The sequence below is a fragment of the Engraulis encrasicolus genome, chromosome 19, assembly GCF_034702125.1.
Source record: "Engraulis encrasicolus isolate BLACKSEA-1 chromosome 19, IST_EnEncr_1.0, whole genome shotgun sequence".
Classification (NCBI taxonomy): domain Eukaryota; kingdom Metazoa; phylum Chordata; class Actinopteri; order Clupeiformes; family Engraulidae; genus Engraulis; species Engraulis encrasicolus.
The window spans coordinates 47198240-47218324 of record NC_085875.1 but is presented as its reverse complement, the minus strand read 5'-3'; the positions used below and the strand labels follow the sequence as shown (position 1 = coordinate 47218324).

Genomic DNA, 20085 nt, shown 5'->3' with positions numbered 1-20085 from the left:
ATCCATAAATAAATGACAAGAAGGCCTATGTTTACAATTGTACTACATCATTTATTTAAAACATCATGAAAAATGTACTGTCACTGTGTTTGTAATAACACATTTGAATATAGTTTATTAATTGAACATCAAAAGGCATGTGATATTGATGCCATTTTCAGTAATATGAAATCAACATCCCTGCTAATAATAATAATAATACATTTTATTTTTGAGCGCCTTTCAAGATACCCAAGGACACTTTACAATCAAAACAAATACATAACAGTAGGGAAAGTAAAACAAAGCTTCAGTGAATTAACAATAGGAGAGTAATTAAAATGCAAAAATAAAATAGAAATAAAAGTACAATAAAGATAAATGTTTTCAAGTAAGAAAAAGAAGTAGAATGCATTTGAAAATAAAATAAAATGAGGGGGAAAAAATAAAAATATGTAAAATTAAAAATAAACTGATGATTAAAATAAAGTGGAAGTGCCTGTCAATGAAGTGGAAAAGCAGAAATGAAAAGGTGTTTAATACCAACAGGCACAAGTATGTACAGTAGGAGGCTAGGAGCCACTTATTTCCCCCCTTCCATGCGCATACCATGACATTTATGAGATATCCAAGGTGTGAATGTGGTAATCAATGGAGATATATAAACCTTGTAAGGTGCAGTCAAGTGGCTATGGTAATGAAGGATTAACAGCTAAGGAAATGTTGATAATTAGAGGCCATGCGAGACCAGGAAAACAGCAAAAAAGAGAACTTTAATGTCAACATTATATCTCACAGATGTAGTTCTTGGTGATCCCACAGACATGATCCTTCCAGCTGGCTAACGGTTTCTGTGAAGCTATTATCTCTACACAGTCTTCACCACCATCCTGGTCGTTTGGTTCACCCTGCATCCAGAATCTGAAGTTATATCAACAAATAAGGCATTTCTCTCCTGTTAAAACTGCAGCAATTCATTTGGACATACTATACAATTAAACAGTTTCTACTTTAAATGGATAATTTCAAATAATCTTACCTGGGTTTGCCAAGATTGTTGCCATCTACCCATTTCCAGACACCCTCAGTCTCCAAATCACTGAGACCAATCCAGGCTCTTGTCTTTATTCGTTCGAGGATAAATTCTTGTTCCTCCTGACTGTCAATGATCACCAGATGAGCTCCTAGATCCATGCAGTGCTGTTTGCTGTCAGCCCAACTTTTCTTATCGCTGTAAATGTAGTAAAGACTGGAACCAAAACTCTTCCACCCCCCTGTAATAATTCAGACATATTGGTTATGTTAGCGCCAAGGGGTTGCCAGATTGATACCCAAACCCAGCAGGTTGATGGATGGAGTAATTAAACAGTGCTCTCCTCTATCTATGGCCTTGTTAGTATTTAAGGCGTAAATTGCATGTTACTTTTTATTGCTAAGGCATTGGGCAAACTTCCCTATTATATCTGCATTTTATTGACTTTTTATTGCAATTTATATTATGGTAGATGTTCCTCAAACAAATTATTACTACAGTCTTGCACTCCTTACACTGAATTAGGGAAAACAGGCTTTTCATTTTATGCCCCTTACCTATGGAATGAGTTGCAGAAGATATTATGTATGGACTCTCTGCCCCCATTGGAGATTTTTAAGAGGGCAATTGATACAGTATACACAGAGGAGTGTCATTGTTTCTGACCATGCAGCACATAAGCTGCCTTGTATCACATAATAGGTTTTATGTAAGCCCCACGCATCTAGTTTTTTGTAGATAAAGTACAGTACTTTTTGTCAACACAGCCCATTTAATTACTCACACAGCTTGTTTAGATGGCTGATTGTTGCCTGCAGTTGGTCTTTTTCCTGGGTCAGGTTGTTATTCTCTGTCTGTAACTGTTCTTTCTCTTGGGTCAGGATGGTGATTGCTGTCTTCAGTTGGTCTTTTTCCTGGGTCAGGTTGTTGTTCATGAATTGCTGTAGCTGTATTTCATTCTGTAGCTGCTGTCTGTCCACAGTTCCTTTGATGGCCACTGATATAATGATGGCCAGCAGCAGAAGACACAGCAGCACCAGACTCACTACAGACACTCTGTAGCATTTTACCTCTCTGAAATCACCTCCTGCACAGGTGAGAAGACCATCATTACACACTACAAGTTGCTTTTAGTCATATTCATTTCCAAATGTTTATTGGATGTCCTCACAATGTGCTCGATTGGTTAAGTAAGTACTATTAATAGTGTGTAACTGCTAACTACACTAAAAAGGGGCTCAGACTAGTATACAATGGGCTGCAAATGTTTTGGAATAGCACTAAAAATAATAATTTGAAGACTCTTAAAGGGTTCATTGCAGAATGCAAGAGGTTTGATAAGTCCTCTGCTCTACTGACTGAATTATCAAACTCATCACAGCCTTAAAATGGAGAGAAAAAAATGCAGATTTTTACAAAAGCATTTAAGCAAACATGAAACATAAATACCAAGTATGACCCCTTATTTAATTTGATTTGAATGGGACAGTTATCACTTACCAGTAGACTCTTCCTCCTTGTTTTCCATTTCATCTCTTCTTTCACTTGCTGTTGTTTCTTCATTGGCGTATACATCATCTTCATCAAAATCAAAACGCTGTATATGATCAACATTTCCATTAATTTGGTCAGCCATCTCTGCCATACAATTTCAAAGAAAAAAATGAAGCTAGAAAGCTTCCTCTGACAGGGCTGCAGCGCTGAAGGAACTTGTTGCAAGTTTATAGCAGTAGTTTATCACAGTCTTACTGGTCTATGATATACTGTAGCCTACATACATTTGTGCATAGAACATTCTTGTTCCTCTTCACACTCTCACCAGATGAACCCTAGGCTACTATATATGGGTGGGAGACGTGACACCTTGTTTTTTTGTAACATTGGTTAAAAACCTACAAAACTGTTATTTTCCTTTAAAAAACAAATGTCTATGAAAGAAGATGTGGTACATTATGTTTCATATTAGTCTTAGATGAGAAGAAACATTTTTGTTAAGATTTATGTAAAGGTTTATATGTCAAATTTCCTGCGGTGTGACTGTAACATTAATGAAACAATATATAATAATATATATATAAATTAACCAACAACATTTTGAATAATGTATGAAGCATTTGGCATGATTGCATAAATCTTAACTTTAGATTAAGATATGTGAATGTGGAAAAAACTCAAGACAGTAATATTAACTTCAAGTTCAATTTCGTAACACAAATTGCGTCCTGTGGGGTGACATGTATGTCAATGTTTGTGAATGGGCAGCTGCAAGGCCAACTACAAGGGTCTTAAAGACTGGCTCCTAACCAGTCAGTACCTCAGTTATTGGAGAGTGCTGTGGAAGTTTAAGGTGACTCTTAACCTCTTACTATGTCTTCATATTGCAATCTTTCTGTCACGCAATGCTTAGGTTCATTTTATGGTGTCCTGTGGTGTGACTGCTCTTATAGGAGGAAAAAAAAGTTTTTTTATTAATGAAAACACATATTAAGATTAAACACAATATCATTATCAAGTTAGCATGAGCTCAGATGTCAGTCATGTATACAAAAGGATTAAAATGGCCATAATACAGTGAATTCCCTGTGGTGTGACTCCATTTTCCTGCGGTGTGACATGCCTATGCTATGTGTTGATGCAGGACACATTTTCCCAAAAATGGCAAAAAATAAGGTGAAATTCCACAGACCACTGAGTGCTTTATTTTTTTCTATTTTTTTCCAATTTTTATCCATCATTTTTTTCAGGAATTTGAAAAACTTTTTTTTTTTTTTGCGTTACGCCCTTAAACGTCAACCACCCATATACCATGCTGTACTGTTTGACACCAGTCCAGTTTCTCCCCACTGTGTAGCACTTGACCTCTTTATCGCCTGGTATTGCCTTCTGCATATATAAAAAGTGCACTATGCATGCACCCTGCGTCATATTTACCCAACCGAACCACTCTACCAGTACTGTTGCGGATGATCTTCACAATGTTGTGCATTGTGTCAATCCACAAGTACAATACCTAGGCTATTTGTAATGCTATGGTGGTGGCTTAAAATATGCTTGATGATGTATCACATAATACACAAACTATGTGCTTCTTGAGCCAGTGCATGACGTTAGTTTAGACTCTACAAAGAAGAGTAGATAACCCATGTGATCACACTGAAGCTGAGACCAGCTTCCTTCAGTGGTTAAAGCAATGATCGTGGTGAGCCTAGAGAATCTTTGGTTAAATGTTACAGTAGATGGTAACTTGATCTTACCTGATTCTTACCATCTGATATGCTTGTCTTCTTGTACTAAAAGGGGCAAAAGGGCAAAAGGGTCAGTTGTCCTGGGCCAAGGGAGAAGGGTCTCAGATTGGATCCTTAATACAAATCCCAACTCTGATGAAGTTTGGTAAATTGTCTAACAAATAAAAATGTGTATCATTTCCAAAACATTCAATGCGTTCATTATAGACAATAGTGAGAAGACAACATATTGCCTGTTAACTTGTTTTGGGAGACATATTTGCTCATTTTAGAAAAGGAGTTTTTTTCCGAGAGCATAGTGCAGACATTTCAGGGTTCTGCAGATGTTTCAGGGTTCTGCCTTCATCAGTGCTCTCACTGGTAGTTCTGTAACTAAGTTCTGTAACTGAAGTCATTCTATAGGTTTATGAGATCATGAAATATACATTATAGTTAGTCTTACTCTGGCACTACAACAATTAGAGCTAGTGAAAACTTTTTTGAAAGTATTTTTTGTGGCTTTTTGGCCTTTATTATTACAGGACAGTATGAGAGTAGACAGGAAATGATTGGGAGAGAGAGATGGGGCAGGACAGGGAAATTTGGGCTTGCATGCCCACGGGGACCCCGGTTAGACTGGACTGTAACCGGGGTCCCCATGGTCATGCAAGCCCAAATGTGGGGGGCTTAGTGCCCTGCGCCACAGCGCCCCTGAAAACTTTTTAAAAAGATATTTTTTTGGCATTTTGAGCCTTTATTTCAGATAGGACAGTGGAGAGAGACAGGAAGTGAGTGTGGAGAGAGAGATGAGGTCGGGATGGGAAATGACCCAGGCCGAATTCGAACCCGGGTGCCCCTGGACATGCAAGCGCATATGTGGGGCTTTGCGCACTGCACCAAAGCGCCCCCAAGAATACTTGACCATATTCAGTACTTCTGTGCCCATGCTCACTTGAAAGGGACCCAGAAGACACGCAAAAACTCCTGTGATTACAGAAGTGAAAAACAAATATGTTTGCACTATTGTCCATATTATATAAGAATCGGATGTCTTGAAAATGATAGTGTTTTGTTGTTATTTACAATAGTCTCCCAACAACAATGGATTTCGAATTTGCACATTGCATATATATTGGTTGGGGCCTTTTCATGTGATTTTTGTCCTGGGCCCAGCCAAAGCTGTCAGAAGCCCTGATTGGTACTGCTGCAACAGGAGTTGCTTTTTGGTAACTATTTCTCACACTACATCACAGAATAGTCGGTTTAACAATTCCATCTGCCCATTGAAGTAATAACATCTCAGTAAAACAGGATTAGTATACTGCAGGCGTCAGCTTTATTTAGTAAAGCAGTGAATACAAATATAGAGAAACACATGTACAGTAAATTCAATGAAAGTATTCTTAAATATTTTTTCGAACTGCGGCATATGGCAAGTGTGCTGAACAGGCAAACATCAGAATTATTGCTGAGTATTAGAAACTAACACTCAGAAGTCTCAAGGACACACAGTCCAATCATCAAAACAGAGTCTCAAAAAGTCCTGCAAACAAAATCCCTTAGATGTCTCAAGGTTAACCCAAAAGCCGCACTTATGTACTCTGGTGCAAAGTAGACAGAGCATGATGGGCACAATTTGACATGGACTACAAACGGAACGAAGCTTTTAGCCTGGCCCTCGACAGACCTACTGTAGTTCTGCACAACTCCACCGTGTTGAAGGAATTTGTTGGTGACAGGGATGGACAAATGGTAGTCATGCCTTCAGAAAATGAATCCAAACCCCCCTCTACCAGTCCTAGTGGAGTTCATGAAGCTGTGCGGAACTACAGGTCTGCCGAGAGTCAGGCTACAAGACAACAGCTTATTAGGCCAGACAAAAAATGTAGGAATTAATGGAGACCATAAGTAGAACTGAAGCGATGGCATACATGTATACCTATAAACCAGGGGCGAGTTTAGGGTATTTTTAGTGGGGCCACCGTGACTTAGCTGGGGCCCCACTAGCTCAGCACCTTTAAAAAATATTGTTATTTGTGAATTGTATCGGAAATGAATGCAATTGCGCAGTCGCTTTGCCCTTGCGCAATATTCTGCTGTGACTGCCCTGTCTGGCAACCCTGTGTATGAGCTTCAACAAAGGCAGAGATTGTATGGGTACGAGGAAAGAACTTTGACAAAGGTCCACTACGAGTCCACTACACCTATTCTGATTGGTTGGCATAGTCATGCAACTGCTTGCCGCCAGAGTTGTGTACAGTTATGATTTTTGCTAATGGTCTCTGGTAGTTCAATAATTTCTGGATTTATCATGCAGCCGAGGCAAAAGTCAAATCCGCGCATATTCATGTGATGAGAAGGTATGGAGCACACTAGACACAACTAAAGTGGTATACTAGTCTGTAGCCTTGCTTGTGTGGACAATGATAAAATTGATTGTCATCATAACTGACATAATTTTGTAAGCTGGTAAACGTTGGTAAAAGTTTATAAAAGACGATTAGAATCGTCAAATATTAGGTTGTGGATATCTGTGAAATATAGGCCCACAGGTTAAGTGGTTAAGATTTTGTGAGGTGGTGCGACGCACATACTTTCACTTTTGGCGGTGTTATGGGGCTCTCTGTTGACCATGCAAGCTGTGTCAGTCAGAATTACAAAAGCTTAACATCATCATCAGATAGCAAAATAACAGAAAAGGGAGTCAAAATACATACGGAATACAACTCGTAATCAGCCTACTGTGGACACTTAGAGTTTTGCCTGAAACCTGTAGACGTATATAAACTGCTTCTCTTCAAAACAGAATTGGTCCGACATCATAGTGGAAAAGGCTTCATTATCCAGGATGAAGTGGTACTGTAGGGTAGCCTACATGGTACTGGAGGGGTGGTGGGGTTAGCATCATGGACCTGGCTCGTGGATACCAAGATAACAAAGCCAAATAATCATGCACATGCAAACGTGTAAAGCAGGCGCAGGATACAAAACAAGTCACAGTAGACCTAGGCGGTGTTTATACATACCCGGGTATTTTGATATACGCAGACCTTACCCTTCGGATGTGCCTTTCGTTCACAAACAAACGAAGGTTTTCCCTCTATAAACGAAGCTCCAAAAAAACTCCGGCAAAAGTGGAGATTTTTTTAAATCTCCGGTTAGCGTTTGTATATAAACAGAGATAAACGGATAGCCTACTTGAATGGCACTACTTACGGCCCACAGGCTTAACGTATTTATGACAGCTCTCAACAGCACATGTATGCGTATTTGCCTTTGATGTGAACGAAAATATTTCGCTAAGCAAAATGTTCGTTTATCAAAATACCCAGGTATGTATAAACAGCACCCTAAACTGTGCAGACAAAGCCGATCTGCACACCACACATCCACTCCTGTTATTATCTTTTATTACAGTGAGGAAGGGTTGTAAGGGCTCGAAATGTAATGTAGCTGTAAAAAATAATAATGGGAAGCTTTTTAGTCTGCCCATCACTGTTGTCTTTATAGCCTAAACAAAATATTGCACACATAGACCAGCAGAGGTCAGGCATACACAAACAAATATCCATGGCTATGTCACTGACAAGGTAGGCCTATTATGAAATACAACATTATCTATTGACAATACAATAGATACACAATAGATACAACAATACAAAATGAACATCTATATTTGTAATATGGCAAAAACACTGTACTTCTACTGAGTTGACATACCAAGCATAACACTTTAATGTATATATTTAAGATGCGCTAAAGCCTTCAAAAATTCATAGAGATGTTTTAACTGGTGTGCTTTTCACATATAGTGCATATTTTTGGATGACGGAAGTAGCTCATGTAACTTTGAAACTTTTTCCGCTGTTAAATGAGAAGGGTTTACTCTACTTTGTTGCGTTTCTTAACGGCAACAATATAACATGCACACTAGGCTACTGAACAAAGTAGGAGCAGAGGTTTCCAACGGTGCCAAAAGCCTTAAAAAAATGTGAGCATAGAGATGTTTTAACTGGTTTGCCTTTCACAGATATAATACATTTTCATCTTATAGGGTCTATCATTCCATCCTCCCCATCCGCCAAATATCTCTGCACAGTCCTCATACCCTCCGCTGTCATTTGGCTCCCCTTTCACCCAGTACCTGAAATCAGGAAAAGAGACTCAAACTGTGCTCTCACACTTTCTTATTGTAATATCTATTAATATGGCACAATTTGATAATATTGCATTTTCAGTTCTGTCTTACCTGCCATTGTTGTCCAGATGTTTGCCATCTACCCATTTCCAGACACCCTCAGTCTCCAAATCACTGAGACCAATCCAGGCTCTTGTCTCGGCATAGATAGACTTTATTTGTTCGAGGATAAATTCTTGTTCCTCCTGACTGTCAATGATCACCAGATCACCCCCTAGATCCATGCAATGCTGTTGGCTGTCTGCCCAATTTCTCTTGTCGCTGGATATGTAGTAACGACTTGAACCAAAACACTTCCACTCACCTGTAATAATTAAGAAATGGTTGTTTATTATGTTTGGTCTGGACAAATGCACTGTCACAGTGAAAAAGTGTCATTTTAAGGTGCCAGTGTATATAAAGTTGAATAGAAACAGCAAAGTCGTGGGCAAACACTCAAAAAAATCTAAACGGTTTCCAAAGGAGAGACCTTCCAGAGTGGTCTTAAATAGTTGCTTGCATGTGAATAAAAGAAACCAGAGCAACAATGTTAGTGCCATCAATGGAAGAACCTAGAACTACAGGAACTGGATTTTATTGCCAACCAAAACACTTCTAGTCCAGCGGATGGGTGATTTGATCGTGCACTTTTGAGTAAAAGCATGAAAATCGATACACATATCCTTCTTGATATGCTGATTAATGTTAGCGTTGGAGGCGTCGCGAAAAATGCATCGTTTTCAAGATGGCCGCCAAATCCAATATGGCCGACCCATATTAATGAATCTACCTGACACTTTGTAGTAAAAGCATGAAAATCGGTACACATAACCTTCTTGATATGCTGATTAACATTAGCATTGGAGGGGTCATGAAAAATGTATTAATTTTCAAGATGGCCGCCAAATCCAATATGGCCAATTCATATTTATGAATCTACCTATCTACCTAACACTTGGTGGTAAAGGCATGAAAATCGGTACACATATCCTTCTTAATATGCTGATTAAGTTTAGCGTTGGAGGCGTTGCGCAAAATTCATCGTTTTCAAGATGGCCGCCAAATCCAATAAGACAGACCGATATTAATGAATCTACCTGAGACTTGGTAGTAAAAGCATGAAAATCGGTCCACATATCCTTCTTGATATGCTGTTTAACATTAGCATTGGAGGAGTCACAAAAAAGTCATCGTTTTCAAGATGGCCGCCAAATCCAATATGACCAACCCATATTAATGAATCTACCTGACACTTGGTGGTAAAAGCATGAAAATCGGTACACATGTCCTTGATATGCTGATTAATATTAGCATTGGAGGCGTCGCGGGAAAAAAAACCCATTGTTTTCAAGATGGCCGCCAAATAAAATATGGCCAGCCCATATTAACTACCTGGTAATTTTTGGTAAAAGCATGACAATTGGTACACATAGTTACTTCTTTACATTAGATGCTTATTCATATTAGGGGCCATGAACGAAAATCAAATATGACTGACCCATATTACAATACAATACATTGCAGTATGTATTTATGTAGCACAGTATCACAACTATGAAGTTTACTCAAAGCGCTTTAAAAAAAAGACATACACGCATACATACACATTCACACACCAGCTGTGCACAGTGTGCAGACTGCCGTACGGCACCGGTTGTCACGCGTGACACAGACACAGACACAGACACAGACACAGAGACAGACAGACAGACACATACACACACACGCCAAATCTTCACATCATTATCCTGGTTTAGAAATGAATCCTAATACTGTACATGTAAACTTTTCACTCAAGTTATATTTTACATACCCTGAGTTGACTTTTTGATGGCCATCATGTTCCAACTGTGCCATTCACCATTTATTCAAAGTTTATGTCAATCTTTTAATTAGGCATTATTGGCAGTTTGATTGATGTTGGCCATAGTATATACCATAACCTGTGAAATCCTACTACTTTACACAATTGTTCTGATCTGAAATGTATCATGGATTCCATCCCTCAGTGAGGGTACCAGATCTTGGGGTGCAATCAGGAGAAAGAGTAGGGGGTTAAAGGCGATGGCTGCAGTTTGTTTGAATAGATACAACTGACATGATTGGATATGGGCTACACATATGCCAAATACCACATTCTTAACGACCTATAAACTGCCATGGGCAATCGTAAATCACAACTTTACTATGAGAAATTGCATAACCACCAGATTATATCACTTGTGAGATCAACTTGTGTTAACCAGGCAAGATATAAGCTTACCATACAACTTGCATTGGGTGCAAGATTGCAGTTTGTTTGAAAACCTTGTGCAGCTAGAAGTAGTCATCAACAATTAGTTTCTTTGAAGTAAGCAATCATAAAATGTCCATGAATTAACAAATCAAGTTAACTTTCTGTCTAGCAATCTTGAAATCCTGGCCCTTTTGGAATTTGTACAAGGCCTATGCAGTTATCACTAAGCGCTAGAGGTGCTGTACATCCCACAAGCCCCTCAAAAGTCTTGGATTTGTACATAACGCTACTGCCGTATTACCTATTTGAGGCCTCAAGAATGCAATCAGTGTACCGATTGAAGAGTATTAGCAGAGAACATTTCATACATATCTGTCCATCTGTACAAAACCTATAATGCAAACAAAGTCAACAATCTTCAAAGTGTAAGGCTTTAACACTTCAATTCATGTACCTATTATAGAGTGGTAGAACACAAGAGGTGGTGCAAACTCTTGCACCTATTCTTAAGTTATCACATTGCAGAAAATAATCTATTGTGGTGGTGGCAGACACAGTTTGGGCAAAACCATAACATATGCATCACTTCATCTGATAACATGCCAATAATGTTTAATCATTTTCAATGGTATTTTGTGAGTGTTAATTATATGCAATGCCAAAATATTTTTGTAGAAAAATATGTATTTTCTTATAAACACTATCTTAGTTGGCCATTTTTAAAATGTGTTTTTTCCCCACAATGCCTCAATTTCTAATATTAATGAACACATCAAGAAGTAAATGTGCACCAGTTTCCATGGTTTTACTAAAAGTGCCTGAAGGATTTATTAAAATGCGTTTGCCATATCTGATTTGGCAGCCATCTTGAAATGTAAACTTTTTTGCAAAGTATCGAGTTCTTTTATCAATCAAAATATAAAAAAGTAACTGTGCACAAATTTCCATGCCTTTACTACAAACTGTCAGGTAGTTTCATTAATATGGGTTGGCCATAATGGATGTGGCGGCCATCTTTAAAATACAGCATTTTTAGCAATGCCTCCAATGGTAATATTTATCAGCATATCAAGAATGATATGTGTACCGATTTTCATGCTTTTAATACCAAGTGTCAAGAAGATTCATTAATATGGGTAGGCCATATTGGATTTGGCGGCCATCTTTAAAATGCTAAATTTTTCGCAACGCCTCCAATGCTAATATTAATCAGCATATCAAGAATGATATATGTACCAATTTTCATGCTTTTAATACCAAGTGTCAGGTAGATTCATTAATATGGGTCGGCCATACTGGATTTGGCGGCCATCTTGAAAACAATGCATTTTTCGCTACATCTCCAATGCTAATATTAATCAGCATATCAAGAAGGATATGTGTACCGATTTTCATGCTTTTACTACCAAATATCAGGTAGATTCATTAATATGGGTCGGCCATATTGAATTTGGCGGCCATCTTGAAAACGATGCATTTTTCGCGACGCCTCCAACGCTAACATTAATCAGCATATCAAGAAGGATATGTGTACCGATTTTCATGCTTTTACTCAAAAGTGCACGATAAGGCCCTTTTGTGTGTCCCATCCGCTGGACTATTCAAGAGATATGAGCCAAAATTAGTTTTTGGTCATTATTGGGCATTTCATGCTGAAATGCACCTTTAACCTTGGGAAGTTCCATAGCGTAATGCTGCCACGTTTTGTTGCGATCTGATGAAATATGAGCTGAGTTCCTGCTTGGCGTCTTTGATTAGCAGTCACAGATTAAGCATATTGAAGAAAAAAAAATCTGAAATATAAGAAAATATATCTAGGAGTAAAACATATGTCTAGGGTACATTGAACTGGGCTTGACACAAGGATTCCAGGGATACCACATTTTTGAAAATTGGATGTGGGTTAAGTTTTTATTATATTGCATTTGGCAGACGCTTTATAACCAAAGCGACTTTCAAAACAGGACATATTCAAGCCAACATCACAAGCAAATACAATGTGCACAGGAGATATACAGAACAACAAGTGCAGTTGCAGAGGGGTTAGTTTTTTTTTTTTTTAATTAAAGAGTAAATAACGAGTACACACACGCAAACTAAACTAAACTAAACATCATGTCAGGAGTCTGCCCTGGGGCAAGGCCAGTTCAAGCATTAGTCTAGTAGATTCTCTTGAAAGAGGAAGGTCTTCAGTTGTTTCTTGAAGGCTGCAAGAGATGTGCTTAGTCTTGCTGCCTCTGGGAGACCGTTCCACCACTTGGGTACCACAACGGAGAACAATCTTGACTGGGAGTATCTAGAGCGACTTGATGGCATGTTATGTGCAGAAATGTACCTCCCACTCTGATCAGTTGGTGGGACTACAGGGTTTGTGACAAACCTGCTGATAAGAGCCAAGGGACCAGGATCAGTGTGCCAGATTTCACATCTCTCATATACTGTAGTTCTATTGCTCAGCATAGAAAAGCAAAAGAGTGTCCGACCGACTGATACAGCGGCTTATACAGTCAACAAAAAAAATCTAAAAATCTCTCTGAAATGTTCCACTACACCGCTGTGTTTACAAAACGCTAGTAGTAACCAAAGCTGTATACACATAGCATGCCAAAATAGCCTACTTACAGATGCTTTTAAACAGCTTGGTGATTTGTTGGGCCAGAGCGCTGTTTCGTTCTTCTAACTGGTCTTTCTCTTGGGTCAGGATGGTGATTGTTGCCTGCAGTTGGTCTTTTTCCTGGGTCAGGTTGTTGTAACTGAATTGTATTTCATCTTGTAGCTGCTTTCTCTCCGCAGTTCCTTTGATGGCCACTGATATAATGGTGGCCGTCAGCAGAACACACAGCAGCCCCAGACTCACTACAGCCACTCTGTAGCATCTGACTGTAGAATCACCTCCTGCACATGTTAAAACAAAACCATACATAAACTATTATTTCAATAAACAGACTTACCTACCACTAAAGTCTGTTTTTCCACTGACCAGAACCTACCAAAATCATTTACATACGTAGATGAGTTTGACTGAGAATAAGTTCAATCACGTGTAATGGATGATTTCCACTGTTTTCTACGTCTATTCTGATTGTATTTCTAGTGTGGATGTACTATGGGCATAATTGTTTGAGGAAGTGTCAGGGTCCATGAGTCTACCACAGGTGCTAATGTAGTCGTTTATTCTACTGTACATATGCTAGTGGTGTGGATCGGCACTGCCCTCACGATCCGATTCGATCACGATTCGGGAGGTAGCGATTCGTTTCGATCCGATTCAATTCTCAAATGCATTGCATTGCATTACATTTCTACTGAAAGCAAAGCAAATGTTTAATCAGTCATGATGAGGCAAGTAGTCAGATACTGAGCAACAATTTATTGGCTGTTTTCTGTATCAGTCTGTATCAGTCTTGCAATGTTTTGAAGTGCTTTTATTGAATTTAACATTCATTTGCTCCTGAAATATCCAAGGAAGTAATTGAAACTTAAAAATGCCGGATCGATTCTGGAACTTGCCGGATCGATTCTGGATTGTCCATGCCCCGCATCGATTTGGATCGCCAAAACGATCATTGTTGACACCACTAACATATGCCTACAGCACCAGGGTGACATGGAGGCTAGAGATTGTATCTAGTAAATATAGGGGATGTAGAAGAATATTTTGAGTCTATTTTAGAATCGAGACCAGTGTTAGACTATATGGCGTGGCATGGCGTGGCGTGGCGTGTCTACACTCTAAAAAATACTGGGTCAACAACAACCCAACTTTGACCCAAACCCTGGATCACTATTGGTCGCACCCAACACTAGGTCATTGTGCTATCAACATGATGCGTGGCGTGGCGTGGCTAAAACATGACGTGTCAATCTCTGTATTTTCTACAATAGAAAATACTGTTAACCCTTTGGCGACGGCACGCTTAAATATGGTTCGATTTCGAACCACGGCTTCTTCGCCGTTTTTTAACTTATATATTTAACCTCACCGATGAGATAAACATTAACACATGTTGGCAACAATTGGCCAATCACTCCTGAGTGCTTTACATCGATTTGATAGCCTATTGGCTGGAGTGTATAAACATCAAATGTCGTAAAGCACCGCCTATCTCCCGCCTTCATTTGACAGCCGGCTACTGTCAGCTGTAAGCAACGCGAGTAGCTAAACATGACTTCTCGTCAAGGTTTCTCTGCCTCTGAAGTGGCCGAAATATGTTCTCTACATCACACACCGGATAGTGGCAGTGAAGATAGCCAAACTGGTGGGATATCGAGTGGGGAAGAATATGACTTGGATCGTCAACTTATGCCGGACTCCGACGAAGAGGAGACAGAGTGAGTAGAGCTAAAAACTTTTTCGATGTTCTGCTTGTGTTTTCGAGTCAAGCTGCAGCTTCATAAAAACATGATTACATGGGATAGACAGACTCTAGACAGACTGTTGTATGTGTAGTGTCTTTACGGACTATTTTACAACTAAAACAAACTGAGATGTTGTGTCTTTTTACACCACTGTTTATCTGGCTTTATCTCGTTCGTAACGTAACAGACGAGGCAAATGGTAGTCAGTCAGCTGCTAGTCAGTCAGCTGGTTTGTAATGGCTAGCTTGCCGGCGGCAGGCTCGCAAAAATGTTTGATTACATGGTATAACAGTCTGGAAAGACTGTGTTTTGCATGCAGGGTGTTAACGGATAGCAGTACAAGTAAAATAAATCGAGATTTTGTCTTTTTATGCCGCTATTTCCCTCAGTTTATCTCACTCGCTCGTGAAAGACTTGGCCGAGTAAATGGTTCAGTCAGCTGTGTTGTGTACCTGCTGCAGCCTCACTAAAATATTTGATTAGGTATAGGATAACAGTCTGGACAGACTGTGTTTTGCATGTAGTGTCTTTACGGATTGCATTACAACTAAACTAAACAGAGAGTTTGTCGTTTTATACCACTGTTTACCTCAGCTTATGCCACTCGCTCGTGAAAGACTCTGTCGAGTAAATGGTTAGTCAGCTGTTTTGTTTGGCTAGCTTACGTGCAGCCTCACAACAATGTTTGATTACATGGGATAACAGTCTGGACAGACTGCGTTTTACATGTAGTGTCTTAACGGATTGAATTACAACTACAATAACCGGAAATTTGTTTGTTTTTTAGATGGTTATCTTGCTTTGTCTCTTGTGAGTGAGACAGCCCAATAAACAAGGCTCGCCTGTCAGTCAGCTGTTGTATGGTGGCTAGCTTTACTTGCAGCTTCACAAAACAGCATTATTTACATGGAAACAGTCTGAGCAGACGACTTTGTATGTACTGTGCACACGGACTGTATTACAACTAAAAAAATCAATCGAAGTTTCGCGACACTTAGTACCACTGTTTACCTCGCTTCATCTCGCGAGCGAAAGCTGAGTAAGTTGTCACGAGTGAAAGCTGTGTACGTTCTTCAGGGTTCAGCCTGTGTTTTAGGCACTCATGTTAGCCTTGTACCCACAGACATGTATTGCTTGTAACATTGTGGCTGACTTTGTGTAGCGTATCTGCTCTGCTTTCTTTAATTTACAACTAAAACTATTTATAGCCTATGGGGATTAAAAAAAAACATCCCTGGGAGTGAATTTAGATTAGGCCTTAGTCAGCACATTGCAGAATTGTTTGTGTCAATTTGGGAAAGTCTAGATAAAATAATAAACAATCAAGGAATAACTGTTATGTTTTGTATCAACATCAATGTCTCATTTTTGCTCTTTGAGAGTGCCATAACATGTGGGCTCAGTTGCAACTCTGACAGAATTTGCCCTTTGAATAACCAATGTGTGTGTGTGTGTGTGTTTATCTCAACATCTAGAATTCAACATCTTCCCTTGAACCTGACTCGGCCTCAGCCCCTCTCCGATTCCTCTGATTCTGAGGAAGATGGGCCAGAACCTGACAGGATGCCCGAGCGTCCAGGTGCAGCGAGGGGACGAGGGAGAGGGAGAGGGAGAGGGAGAGGGAGAGCTGCCCATCAACCAGCTGTTCATCCATACAGGAGCTACCATGACGCTGACCCCGCTCCCCAACTGCCACCTTTCCACCCAGTCCGCCAACCTGGTGTTTACATTGATGTGCCATTAACAAGAGGGAAAATGACCAGGGCAGTAGATTTTTTCAAGCTTTTCTTTACTGACGCCCTGCTCATGCAAATATGTGCCTTCACCAACACATATGCATGGGAGGCAGTCCTCAGTAAGCCTTACTATGCTCGTAGCGATGGCACATGGAAAGAAACAAGTGTGGTAGAATTAGAAAGGCTCATGGCCCTGATTATGTTTTTCGGACTGGTCACAGTGAGCTCTTTCCACCGCTACTGGAGCACCAAAACCCTGTACCATGGGCTGTGGGCACGCAGCATAATGTCCAGGGATCGATTCAAGGCGCTGATGGCGATGCTTCATGTTGTGGATCATACCACAGAGGATGAGCGTGACAAATTAAGAAAAGTAGCGGGACTCTTACAGACTTTCAAAGTGGCATGCAAAAGCCTGTATCAGCCATTCCAACAGGTGGCTGTGGACGAAAGAATGGTGAAGTCCAAACATAGATCTGGCATAAGACAATTCATCCCGAACAAACCCACAAAGTGGGGAATAAAGCTCTGGGTCTTAGCCGACAGTTTAAATGGCTACACCTGTGATTTCGATGTTTATGCCGGCAGAAATGTTAATGATCCACCTAGTGAGAATGGATTGGCATATGATGTAGTAATGCGACTCACTCGTACCCTTGCACACCAGGGGTATCATGTGTATTTTGACAACTTTTATTCATCTCCTAAGTTAGTTAAAGATCTGTATCAGCTACAGATGCCTTCTTGTGGGACAACAGCAGAAAACAGAAGAGGTTTCCCACAGGCAGTTAAAAAAGGGAAGGACTGGGTGAAGGGGAAAGATAGGGGTGCCATGCGGTGGGACCGTGATGACTGCTGCCTTGCCTTACAGTGGAAAGACAATAGGCCTGTGACCATTCTATCATCAATTCATTCAGCCAATGACTTTTTAAGCATAAAAAGAAAAGAAAAGGTTGAAGAAAGGTGGCACTGTACTCGCGTGATACAACCAAAAGCAATTCACGATTACAACATGTATATGAATGGTGTTGACCGGTCTGACCAACTGCTCGGAAAGAGCTCAGCCTTACGCAAGTGCATGAGATGGTGGAAGACTCTCTTCTTCCGCATGGTAGATATTGCAGTGGTAAATAGTTTCATTTTATTTCAAATTCACCGAGCTGCAAACCCTGAAATAGCTGCACTGAAGCGTCCAAAAAAGTATTCAGTAACAGAGTATAGAGAGGAGCTTGTCAGGCAGCTGGCCGACCTTGAGGAATATGGGCAGCCTCCAGTTTACAATAGGCCTACTTGCACACAACATCCTGGAGAGTTTGTAACAGAGCACATTCCTCAGGTCTCTGAGACAAAAAGAAACTGTCGTGTCTGCTATGACACCAGCAAGCAAGCTCTGAAGGTGGTGACAAAATGTGGGGCCCCTCAGTGCCAGGTTTATTTACATATAACGCAAGATAGAAATTGTTTTCAAGTGTGGCATTCAAAGCAGTATGATGGAAAGAGGAGACAGAAGCCCACTAATGAAATGTGAACACATAGTATTTATCCTTGCATGTTTGATTGTTATAACTCTTGTATACCGGTATCCACTTACATGATTGTTCATTTTAGATCATAAAAAAGGGAAAAAAAGAAATCTGAGCTAAGTAAAATACGACATTTTCTGGTTTTGATGTTCTGATCAACATAACATTTCATTGTAAATTATTGTTTATTTTTATTTATTGTAATGTTTGCTCAATACAAATGAACAAAAAGGGCTGAATCAATAGGCCTATGTTTTGTAAAAGTTCATGATTGCAAATAAATCAACAATATTCTGCACAATAATAGTGTCGGGTGTTTTCATGATGAAAAGGAAAAAAATGTAAGAGTTTGACTATGTCTGGTTTAGCTGTAGCTTCACCCTAGGGTGAACACTTTCTTTTCCATATATGTTATTTCATGTGTCCAAAAGTATAATCAAACATTGTAGCTGTGTCTAAAAAAAAAACATTTTGATAGTTGTGCCTAGAGACTGGGGTCAAATGTCAAAGTGATCCGTTAGGACATTCTGCTCTGAAGCAATTCTATAATTTGCGGTGCAATATGCAAGGCACAATGAATTGATCATAACTTTTGAGCAGAAAATGAGAAATGGATTTGGGTTTTTTTATTGAGTAGGGGACAACTTAATTAGTCTTTCATACACTCTAAATATTTCTCTATCTTCAAAAGAAATTAGGGGAAAAGTAAGATTAGTGATGACAAATAGTTTTTTTCCCCATTTTTTCTGATTATTTTTGAGGATACATATTAAAGTAATATATAATGAAACACTCATGACTATTCATGTTATATATCATTTTAAAGTGCATCTAATTCTGAATACAATGGTGTGGGTATTGTATCTCTACCATGTAGTATGGCCACGCAATGAGCTTTTGTTTGCCATAAGGTCATCAAGTGTGAAAAAAATGGAATGTTCGGCTCAGTCACCAAAGTGTTCATTCTCATATTCTTGTTCTGACTGTGATCTTCAGGAAAACAGTTGTGTGAATGGCACATGTTGTACTGTAGACTTGTAACACCTAACTAGAAAAGAAGGGCTTTAGAGTACAGTGAGCTCTAAATCTTGTGGGCTAACACAACAGACCAATGGCTCTTTGAAGACTGTTGCAGCATTTATTACCAGACCATGAAGATTTCGTAAGCCCTCTGTTCTACAGATCAAACCACCAAACTGATCTGAGCCTTACAATACAAAAGGGATGCTATTGCGGAAAATTGTAATCACAAGAAATGAATAACATACATACTGTATGTGCATATGAAGTTAATCAAATTAATATTTGCTTTATCTTGAAAAAAGTGAGAGCCATCACTTACCAGTAGACTTCTCACCCTCCTCTTTATTTTCATCGTGTGTGGTGGTTGTAATTGGTTCTGGATTAGCGTACACACCATCGGTATCCAAATCAAAACCTTGTCTTTGATCAACATTCCCATAAATTTGATCATCCATCTCTACTATTGTACAGTCATTTGAAGATGACTTGAAGTTAAACTTTCTTCTATAGGGTAAGGTAGGACTCAACTGTGCAGGTCTGAAAAATCTTTTAAAGCCTTGCTACTAGACTCTTGCAAGTTTAGGGAAGTTCACAATCTGATGAATCTCAACTAACGTCACATATTATCATTGATCTGTGGGCGCACAAGTGTGATCTATAGGTGCGCAATGATGTTTGCTCACATTTCCTACTGTCACACAACATGGTCACAAACATGAGAGAGCATTCTAAAAACCAAGTGTCTGTTCAAGAGAACACTTAAAAGGTCTTGATTTAAAAAAAAGTCCATAATAT

General features: G+C 39.4%; 2 protein-coding genes across 2 annotated transcripts; both read right to left on the bottom strand.

Annotated features, from left to right (window-relative positions):
• Nucleotides 1-764: 764 nt before the first annotated feature.
• LOC134469904 (CD209 antigen-like protein C) lies at nucleotides 765-2648 on the bottom strand. The gene is made up of 5 exons (XM_063223929.1): nucleotides 2513-2648; nucleotides 1993-2099; nucleotides 1797-1959; nucleotides 1019-1253; nucleotides 765-900 (listed from the first exon to the last, which is right to left on the bottom strand). The coding sequence occupies exons 1-5, from the start codon at nucleotides 2646-2648 to the stop codon at nucleotides 765-767; spliced, it is 777 nt and encodes a 258-aa protein (XP_063079999.1).
• A 5596-nt stretch (nucleotides 2649-8244) lies between these two features.
• Nucleotides 8245-19745, bottom strand: LOC134469903 (CD209 antigen-like protein C). Its single transcript, XM_063223928.1, has 4 exons — nucleotides 19610-19745; nucleotides 13272-13544; nucleotides 8486-8738; nucleotides 8245-8380 (listed from the first exon to the last, which is right to left on the bottom strand). The coding sequence occupies exons 1-4, from the start codon at nucleotides 19743-19745 to the stop codon at nucleotides 8245-8247; spliced, it is 798 nt and encodes a 265-aa protein (XP_063079998.1).
• Between the last annotated feature and the right edge of the window lie 340 nt (nucleotides 19746-20085).

Bases quoted from the DNA above. Each gene is read 5' to 3' on its own strand.
- LOC134469903 (XM_063223928.1), bottom strand. From the start codon at position 19,745: ATGGATGATCAAATTTATGGGAATGTTGATCAAAGACAAGGTTTTGAT. The intron at 13,545-19,609 runs GTAAGTGATGGC...TAACATGTGCAG, and splicing joins GGAGGGTGAGAAGTCTACTG to GAGGTGATTCTACAGTCAGA. The intron at 8,739-13,271 runs GTAAGTAGGCTA...TAATTATTACAG, and splicing joins CAAGCTGTTTAAAAGCATCT to GTGAGTGGAAGTGTTTTGGT.
- LOC134469904 (XM_063223929.1), bottom strand. From the start codon at position 2,648: ATGGCTGACCAAATTAATGGAAATGTTGATCATATACAGCGTTTTGAT. The intron at 1,254-1,796 runs GTGAGTAATTAA...GAATTATTACAG, and splicing joins CAGCCATCTAAACAAGCTGT to GGGGGTGGAAGAGTTTTGGT. The intron at 901-1,018 runs GTAAGATTATTT...ATATAACTTCAG, and splicing joins AACAATCTTGGCAAACCCAG to ATTCTGGATGCAGGGTGAAC.